We start from the raw sequence: 10,809 nt of genomic DNA, 5'->3' as shown, positions 1-10,809 counted from the left end.
ATAGGAAGGTCTCAAAAGGNCCCTTCTGGCGCGATGAATAGATCTATGATAGAGGCAGGGTATTGAACGGTGACCAAAGGCAAAATTGGGGCTGATAAGAGGAAACATTGCGTTTAATGGTTTCCAGATGATGAGAACAATGTACAGTAAGGGCACAAAGTGTGAGATTCATAGAAAAGTTTTCCTAAGAATATTTCCAATCCTTTTCTCACACAAGAGAAAATGGGTTAGGGGGCGTTGGGTATAACTTTATGGAACAAAGGGGGCGGTGGATGGAAAAAGTTTGAGAATCACTGCTTTAGAGGTAAAAGATCTTATAAAAGGCTTTAAAAATGATAAAGCCTTTTGGATATGGATTATCATCAGGAATCAAAAAAGGAAATAAAAGTTGAGTGTCTGATTACTACTACTCTCAATCTTTAATTTCTCTTGTTGGCTTTTGATGATAGGTATATAGTCTGAAAGTGCTTTCCAGTCTGTTGGTGAGCGGCTGGATGGCCGAGCGGTCAAGGTGGCAGCCTACCACTCTGGGGGACCCAGGCTCGAATCCGAACGGGTTGAAAAACCCCAGGAATTTTTCGGGGGTAGTCTGTTCGGATACGTCAGGCCCCATCCCTCACCATCTGGCAGCCCATTGTGGGCCTGGTCGTACCCATAATGGGTTTGCAAAAAGAAGCCCTCTTAGTGCCCATAGGGCGGAAAGAGTTTAAAAAAAAAAAAGTCTGTTGGTGATGTGCGAACCCATGACTGACCACCAGTGTTCGGTGGTTTCATCCACTCGGTTACTGGAGGGTACTTATTGGGCTACAATTTGAAAAAATTGTAGATCTATAAATTCCCACTGGCGTCCACTTGTCTGTTCTTCCGCAATCTGAGAACAGAATTAGATGAAAGTCGAGACCAGATATGAAAAGCTTAAGAGCAGGATGCCCAGATTAACTATAAACGAACTTCCAGTGCAAACCGGAAGTCACATTATTTCAATTCAAAAATTTTCCCCTGAACGAAGTTGATACGACTGTATTTCTAACAGGAAAAGTATGATGTACAGGGGCAAAACACCACGAAGGAAAGTGCTATGTGCTACCTATCGCAGTAATGGCGTAATAGCGTGTCTATTTCGCGCTATACCATTGTCACAGTAATCAAGTGACTATAATATACAGTATATATTTTTAAAATTATATCTTTTTTATAAGAAGCATATTTAGTTTATTATTTTCTTAAATTTTTGCCAAAAGATGGCGCTACACGTAAACCCAGCAAATCCAATGTAGACGGAAATTAATTGATATATAGAAACCCATTCAATAATTTGTGGTGGAATGTACTGCGGCATTATCTATGTTAGAAGTATGTGAACGTAACTGCGGAGTTTCGTAACAATTGGTCGAACGGCCTATGCATGCATAGCGAACAAACATCCTCATTTATCTACAATCTAGACCTAAATATAAGTTATATTGATATTGTTGTATTGGGTAATGGGATAAATTAACGCAACACAGACAATCTGCCAGGGGAGATGTCATTTGTGGGGAATTTCTATAGTAACTTGACCCCTATTTAGGTGTTAAATACATGAAAGAAACAGGAAAAAACTACACATGGCTAGCTAGTATATATATTAAGGTTTCTCAAACGGGATCCCGGTTGTTTTTTTATCCCGGGAAATCCCGCAAATTGCTTAAAAATTCACTTTTTCTTATTTTGTGTTAAGATTGAGGAAATTTTGTAAATAGAAAGCGTAATTAACTCATAAACTGTCAGAATACATTTGTATTTATTAATTTTAAACCTACTTATTAGTTTTTTTTTTAATTTTTGCTCGTTATGGTTTGTCACAAATGATCAATAATCAATATGTAGCTTATTTGTGACAGGACTCTGAAAATTCTTTACTTGTCAGAACCTGTAATATCTGGAATAATTGTCCTTATGCTGTCTTAATTTTTAACCATGCCCAGTAGCTTCAATAACTGCGTATTGCCAGGTTGTGCAAATTGGGTAAGGATACAAACGAGTATGAAGTCTGCAAGTATGAAGTTTTTCTTCATAAACCTGATTATTAAAGTCAAACGAACTGCCGAATTATTTGGCTATGATATTTCTTTTAAAGCAGTGGACGTAGATAAATCACGAATACTAGAGAGCAAAAGTAACACTACAATCTCGAAAACGAACTAGAAATCTTCTAGTCTACTGGTGAAAAACACAAAATATTGATATTTGTCTTCTCTTAAATGCGTTAAATACAATTCCAATCACATCAATTGAATCGGAAAGGATATTCTCCGTAGCAAGACTTTTCATTACTAAAATAAAATTGGATTGAGTGATCGGATTATTGACTATCTTTGCTTTTTAAAATCTTATAATACAAATTATTATAACTCGTCCGAGACTGCATTTCTTAACTAAATACACTCAAACAAACCTTTACATATGCAGCCGTAATTTAATAAATAAATTCAAACGTTTTCGACCATATTCAATGGCCTTTATCAAGAAAAACTGAAAAATCGAACTTCGAATTAAAGATTTGCGTTACCGATACAAGCGTTATTTTTGGAACGTTTTTAAAAAGATATTCTATCGTATAAGCGCCATCTCTACATATTGGCTATAAATAGTTAAAATAATACCATTAAATACATTAAAACACAATAAAGTGTTAAAATAATGCCCGTAAATACGTTAAAATACAATAAAGTGCACATAGAAACAAGAGTCAAGAGAGTTGCTGCTATGCTATGCATGTTCGCCATGCTGCCGATATTTTGCTTGCATCCCGGAAGTTGATAGCTAAACCTTTTTGGCTTGTTTTGCAGATATGCCAGGCTTCGGCGTATCTGAGGTGCTTTCTGTCGCGTACTATTTGTACCAATTTAGCTTGGTCCCACTCCGCTTTGACCTCTTGTGGGTCGGCTAAGACGTACGTCGCCAGCGCTGTGCATGGCTGCTCTTTTCTTATATTTCTCTGATGCTCTAACAGCCTTTGTTTGATGGATCTTCCGGTGGCCCCGATGTAGAACATCATATTCTGCCTCCGTGTGTCTGTAACCGGGATTTTGTAGACTCCTGGAATAGTGTTCTTGTCCACAGCATCTTTGTCTGCCCTTAGCAACNACGATAGAATATCTTTTTAAAAACGTTCCAAAAATAACGCTTGTATCGGTAACGCAAATCTTTAATTCGAAGTTCGATTTTTCAGTTTTTCTTGATAAAGGCCATTGAATATGGTCGAAAACGTTTGAATTTATTTATTAAATTACGGCTGCATATGTAAAGGTTTGTTTGAGTGTATTTACAAATTATTATTGTAAATTTTTATGTTTTATTTAAAAAACGAAAATTACCTTCTAAGTTAGAAGTTTGATCTAAGTTCATTTTTTTTTTAATTTTTAACTCAATTTCAATTCAAAACATTTTGTTGTTGTTGTTGTATGCAGTTTCCAGCAAACTTTAATAATGTTTTTTTCTATTTGTGAAAATTTCTACGTAATTCAAAGATAATTTTTAATATATATCTTACACAACATTATTAATTAATTAATTAATTAATATGATTTTGGAGGTTATAGAACGTATTAAATTACTTTAAAAAATTAAAAATAATTATATCATTTGATTTCAAGATATTTTGTATATCTCAAAAATAATTAATTCTATCCCGGCGGGAAACAGTTCACTTTTATCCCAGAATCCCGGGACAAGCAAAACACCGGGAAATGAGAAACCCTAATACAGGTGTGTGTATATATATATATATATACCGGTATTGATTTCATAATTTTCTGTGTTTGTTAACTTTTTATTCATAGATTATTATTAGAGACGTAGCGACAAAATTAGTTATGGCAAAAGATGAAACGTTTCTTCGTATAACGCCGAAAAGTAAAAAGTTGTCTTGATATATGTACACGTATATATACATTATATTATTTTCTCCGAATGATAAGTAATTATTATCGATTTAATAAATAAAGTAGAATATTGGTATTTTCGATCAATTTTGCTCCAATGCACATCACTATTAAAAGAGAGTTACACAACAATGAATAGTTTGAAGCAATCTACGAGAGAATTGAAACCAAAACTTTCTGGTTCGTAAAAACAAATTCATATTACCTTTTACATGTTTCTACAATTTTCTGAATTACATTCAAGTAAAACTTAATTTATTTTAACATCAAAATTTTCATTTTAAACTAGAAGTATATGTTTTTATATCATAAACAATTCAAATTACTATTATGTCTTATCAATTATGCTTTATAACTTTTCATAATGTAATGTATTATATACAGCGTTATTCATTTCATATATTCATATATCTCATAGTACGTGTGAAAAAGTTTGAGACATGTGAACAATTTTTTTTTTTAAACTCTGCACTGCAACACTTCTTATCATGCCCATTATGTCCCGAAATTCTGGATATTAGGGCAAAGCATTTATGGAAATTCTCGAAGATTACTACCTAAATCTCCGAATACGAACCGGGTTCCTCAGAGGGCGGTACCTGTCTTAGTCTTCTGAGTGAATATTTCTTAATGTCTGGGTTAGTTCAATCAAAAAGTATACGCTATTCCAGTTTAAATAACGTTGGAGATGGGACAATATTTACAAATTAATTAAATAATAATACAGTAGTATAAAGATAAAAATATGTACAGTTTTATAAATATGATTTACCTAGACTCGAATCTTACACTGCCTTTCGATTGTATTAAACGAAGAATCATTTTAACGCTATAAAAAGCTTGCTTTATCTATAAAGATATTTTTACACTGAAATGATTTTGATTAACCTCAATTTTATCTCATTTCAATAAATAATCGGACTAATGTATTTATTATGGGCGCGTTTTCCTAAATTGCAAAAATATTGAAATAACCTTTAAAATACTAAGTATATTAAAACATAAATTAATATAATTGTTATTAAATGTAGTAATATAAATAAATATATATATACAGTATATATAAAATATTCTTGAGGAATCTTTTTCCCTCGAGAGAGGTCGCTATTTTATCACGTGTACTTTTAAAAGAAAATGTCAACAATTATGAATCGTGCCAGTTGTTTTAATAAGGTAGAGGTCTTTATTTGATTATTTTAATGAATAATTATTACGAGCCATTTCTTTAATTGGAAAGATTTTATTTCTGCTAGAAACGAGCTTTTTTCTGTAAGTGTATTGCCAACTTGAAGCTATTGACATATATTTACTGCTTAAAATTGATGATCATAGCAAAAATAAATTTTATTACTAAACATACATAGTAAAAAGATAATAATGCTTTTCCTAGCAAACAGTTGGAAGGACCAAAGTTCAAAAAAGAGGACTAATTTTTGGATATGTTTGACTAGTACAGAAGGGTCACAAGGAAAAGTTTAGAGGGCCCTAGGTATGAAATGTCACTCTTTGACTCATGAACCTTTCAGGTTTGTATACTCCAGTGGCTGAGTCTATAATCTCATCAGTGGGATATCAAAGATACTCAGCTGAGATAAAATTGTACTCTTTAATATTTAAAATGTTATTTTTGGCTTTTGATTTGTAAATATATAAGTTTAATGAAAACATTAGAGTAGATTCAATGCTATACTAAATGTTTTAATCATTGCAGTATAAATTTTCAGGAATGGCCAGAGGGGAAAAGGGAGCAGCAGAAGTACATGCCCTCATACACTGTTTATTCATTTACTTTTTATAGCAAATTAAATTATATAAAGTATAGAACCCTCCAATATGTATTTTGTGCAGGGTCCTGTTACACTTTTGGTAGCCCTGTAAATATTTGATAACTATTTTTAATTAACAAGCAAGTAATTATTTTTAATTGATTAATAATGATCTAATCAAATTATATTTGAGAAAATTGCAAATTTATAAAAAATAAAATCTTTATTTATTCGAATACAACTAATCTTGAAATAGAATGTCTTGGTCAGCTATCCAATTATTTGGAAATTTGAAGAGGCATTCAGTTTTAGTTTAGAAAAATCACAAGATATATAGGATTATATATTTCTATATATGTGAAAGAGAAGAAAAATTTGCATGAAACAGGCAAATAATTAAATAATTATTATAGTGATGATTTTCCAAATGTATATGTAGTAAGTCCATTTGTCATACTATTGAACATCGTCATCCATTGAGCATTGATGTCAATGACTTTCAAAAAACCACAGATTTAAACTATTTGTAAAAAGTATAGTTGGTACTAGTTTTTTATATTATACAATTTACACAATATATCTAGTTTACATGGAGCATTAGTAGAATCAGACAATACTGTTCCTTTCCAGGAGAACTTGAGAAAGGAATTTGGGCCTAGCTTGACTAGCTGTAGGGATACTAGCTCGTGAAAGCACCACTATCTTATACACTTATAGGTTGTAGTAAGTACGTCTATTGCCATTACTACTACGTACATCTGTTGCCATTCTTGTGATGTGGCCAATCTTTAAGAAGGATGAATACTTTCTCCAACTTCCAACAAAGTATTCCCATCAAGCTCAATGCTCTCTTGCGTCAATGGTACTAATGATGACCTCCTCCTACAAACCTTCCATATCAGATCTCTTTCTCTTGGATCAGTAGGTCTTTCTGATAACTTTCCATATTTAACTTGGGTGCTGGTGGCTCACCAGCTACGGTAGTCTACCATGTGATGGGGAGCCTTGATTGTGTTTAAGTATCAGGTGTTTTGTTTAGGAGTTAATTAATAAACTCTCTCTTCACATTACTTCATATGAAATGTTCAAAGTATCTACCTCCTGCCTGAATACAGGGGTCAGTTTGTTGTATCATTGTTCTTTACACACACCCAAATTCCTGAGGGGTGCATCTCATCTGACAAGCTGCCATAATTTGCTTGTGGAGAGTTTTGGCATCAACAAAGACTTTAAATGCTTCTACAAAAAGAGGTTCAATAAGTTTAAATTAAGTTTAAGATCATTCTGCTTTGACATGGTTACTATAAATGTTTGTAAGAGTTTCAGATTTTATTGCAGCAAATGAATGCATTGTGGTTCACTAAGATATTACTGGAGCATGACAAAAAATCCTTTTTACTCCAAAATGAAACATTTCTGGATCCATATTGTTACATAAACTACATTGTATTTTTCTTCTTTAAACTGCATTTCTGAAGTTTTGTCTGTATTTTTGAAACACCCTGTATCCTATATCTGTTCTTTGGATTTTGTTTTGTATTTGTAGAAAATTTACACTACTAAAATTGAAACATTTTTTTGTTGATATGAAATAGAAGAAATGCAACTATTAAAGTATTTCTAAGTGAGAGTGACTAAAAGAAGATTCCATATCTGAGATTAGTGGAGAAAGACAACTGAAAAGCTTTTTTATAGCTCTCTTTTTTATCTAATGATTTTGACTTCCATCTCTTTTAGAATTTATTATAATATGATCTTGAGCAATCATTTAAGTTATTACGAAGTACACTACATCTAGATGAATTATATTATTATTTTAATATTGTAGAAATATAAAATAGAGTATAATTATTAAATATAGTGTATACTTACAAGTACAGTAGAGCGTCGATTTTCCGAAAGTCAATCATCTGAAACGTCAATCATCCGAAAGAATTTCAGTCGGCAAATTTAAATTTTCACCAGTGCTGTGGCACGTCAATCTTTGGCTATGTCTTGGGCTACTCAAATATTTTACGTTTTTGATACTAAATTAACATCCGAAGTATAATTTTTTATCGTTTTTATGTTTTTCAATATATTTATTTTGTTTGTACAAAATAAAAAAATAATTTTTAACGATACAATAGTTTTTGTTAGGCTTAACATCGACGAAAATTCAACTCGAAGTGACACGCAACAGAGAAAAATTTCAACATCGGATACGTTAAACTATTTTTTCGTACATAAATCGGTTATCCGAAATATCAGTTATATGAACAACCCCAGTCCCCAATTGATTCGGAAGATCGACGCTCTACTGTAATTTTATTTTAAAAAATTATATTAAATTATTTTTATTACAGATATTAAAAATTGCGACAAGTGAAGTAAAATGTAATTTACAAAATGCTGTTTTGAGATGTCTACATTTGTCATCCCGTAGAAATTATCCTTTAATTCCCATAGTTATTGAACAAACTGGCCGAGGAGAAAGGGCTTATGATATCTATTCTCGACTTTTGAAAGAACGTATAATTTGTGTTATGGGGCCTGTAAGTTGCTTATTTTGTGAATATTTCTAAATATCAAAATTTAATATCATATTCTGAAATTTTAGTAAAATAATTTCTTAGAATAATCTTAATGTTTACATTATTGGGCTGCAATTTGAACAAATTGTAGACCTATAAATTCCCACTGTTGTCCTTCTGCCTTTCCTTAATCTCAAGAATGGAATTAGATAGATGAAAGACAAGACCAGCTATAGAAATCTTAGGGGCAGGAGGTTCCAATTAACTACATATGAACTTTTGATGCAAACTGGAAGTTGTGTGTTATTTCAATTCAAAAATTTTTCCCTGAAAGGTGTTAGATAGATGATTGGCATAACTCTATTGTTAAGGGAAAAGCCACCACTACTAATTTCAAATGGAGAGCATATATCTTAAATTAAATAAAATGAAAATATAATTAAAAATTGCAGCCCAACATTGTGATAATGTCACAATAAATACTTGCTCGTTAAAATTATAAACTTATAATTAGCTGATTTTTTTTGTCTTATCGTATTAAATGATATGATAAGACATAAAAAAAATCAGCTAATCAAGTCAAATTTACAAAATATGCATAAATAATAATGATGAAACTAATATCTCAAATACTATAGTAAAGATATTTTTTAGATATTGTAGGACTGTTTTATAATGTTATCCTCATAGTACTGATCAGTGTGGGTGGAAATAAATCTTGAACAGGTATGTTTTAAATTGTAGATTGTAATTAATGTCAATTTCTCTGCAAATTTGTTCTACAACAGATATCTATATATTTTTATCTATGGCTGATGAGGGTCTTGTGTACCAAAATGCATACCAGTAATAAACTTGCATTCTGATGATAGAAGTGCCATTTTGATGTTGCAGTGTGATAAGTCTCTGCTATCTCTACTATAGTATTTGAGATATTAGTATCAACAATATTCAAGACAAGAAGCTCTTTTATAATAAATAATAATCTTTTTAAATGACTATGGTGTCTCAAAAAATTTTATGCACAAGTTAAATTCAAATGTTCTTATCCAGGTTACTTTCTTTGTTTTTTGTTTCTGAAGAACATTTCAGATTCTATGCAAATTAATTGCATAAAAATAATAATATATATTTATATTTTGATTATATACAGCATTCAATATATGCACTAACTTATCAGATTTCATATCTATTTAGTTATGAAGTATGATTCCTTTTTTTTACTTGCTTTAAAATAAACTCTCCAAAAATTGCATTCTATCCAACTTTGTTATTCCCATTCTTTCCAATGCCTAATTCAAAATCTTTTTACAAGTTAATGCTTGAGATTATACCACTTCTCTAGAATCTTGTTGCAAGACTTTGTTCTAAAAATCTTTAGTTTTGGATAGTACACTCCAAAACAGCAATTTTTTTCAAATTCAAATAATTGGATTCTGCTGAATTCTAATAGAATAGTTTATAGTCTTTCATATTCATATTTATCAATGAAAGCATGAAAGGAGATTAATTCACTGTTATATTTTTTTTACTAGTTTTATATTTAAAATGTCTATCATCAGCATCATTATATCATGAATAATGGTATGCAGTTTGTTTTCTTTTGTAATTGAATTGCATAGGCAATTTTTAATTTTATCACAATTTTTGGAATATTTTAGGTTTTTTAATGAACATAAGTGGAGAGTTTTGGCATCAACAAAGACTTTAAATGCTTCTACAAAAAGAGGTTCAATAAGTTTAAATTAAGTTTAAGATCATTCTGCTTTGACATGGTTACTATAAATGTTTGTAAGAGTTTCAGATTTTATTGCAGCAAATGAATGCATTGTGGTTCACTAAGATATTACTGGAGAATGACAAAAAATCCTTTTTACTCCAAAATGAAACATTTCTGGATCCATATTGTTACATAAACTACATTGTATTTTTCTTCTTTAAACTGCATTTCTGAAGTTTTGTCTGTATTTTTGAAACACCCTGTATCCTATATCTGTTCTTTGGATTTTGTTTTGTATTTGTAGAAAATTTACACTACTAAAATTGAAACATTTTTTTGTTGATATGAAATAGAAGAAATGCAACTATTAAAGTATTTCTAAGTGAGAGTGACTAAAAGAAGATTCCATATCTGAGATTAGTGGAGAAAGACAACTGAAAAGCTTTTTTATAGCTCTCTTTTTTTAACTAATGATTTTGACTTCCATCTCTTTTAGAATTTATTATAATATGATCTTGAGCAATCATTTAAGTTATTACAAAGTACACTACATCTAGATGAATTATATTATTATTTTAATATTGTAGAAATATAAAATAGAGTATAATTATTAAATATAGTGTATACTTACAAGTACAGTAGAGCGTCGATTTTCCGAAAGTCAATCATCTGAAACGTCAATCATCCGAAAGAATTTCAGTCGGCAAATTTAAATTTTCACCAGTGCTGTGGCACGTCAATCTTTGGCTATGTCTTGGGCTACTCAAATATTTTACGTTTTTGATACTAAATTAACATCTGAAGTATAATTTTTTATTATTTTTATATTTTTCAATATATTTATTTTGTTTGTACAAAATAAAAAAATAATTTTTAACGATACA

The 10,809-nt window shown here is 30.8% G+C and overlaps 1 protein-coding gene across 4 annotated transcripts in view; it reads left to right on the top strand.

Annotated features, from left to right (window-relative positions):
* Positions 1-5,008: 5,008 nt before the first annotated feature.
* Positions 5,009-10,809, top strand: part of LOC111613973 (ATP-dependent Clp protease proteolytic subunit, mitochondrial-like) — a 17,121-nt gene continuing 11,320 nt past the window's right edge. Inside the window, exons 1-2 of one of the 4 annotated variants that reach the window (XM_023355324.1) lie at positions 5,009-5,099; positions 8,038-8,226. In XM_023355324.1, the coding sequence (XP_023211092.1) occupies positions 5,061-5,099; positions 8,038-8,226 (228 nt within the window). In that variant the 5' untranslated portion in view covers positions 5,009-5,060. Of the gene's footprint in view, positions 5,100-5,174; positions 5,196-5,322; positions 5,453-8,037; positions 8,227-10,809 lie in introns of those variants that run through there. The other 3 variants (XM_023355328.1, XM_023355327.1, XM_023355326.1) reach the window with 3 other exon arrangements.

This window comes from Centruroides sculpturatus, unplaced genomic scaffold (genome assembly GCF_000671375.1).
Source record: "Centruroides sculpturatus isolate CEXI.00-Female unplaced genomic scaffold, Cexi_2.0 scaffold2043, whole genome shotgun sequence".
Classification (NCBI taxonomy): Eukaryota; Metazoa; Arthropoda; class Arachnida; order Scorpiones; family Buthidae; genus Centruroides; species Centruroides sculpturatus.
This window is presented reverse-complemented; position numbering and strand designations above follow the sequence as displayed.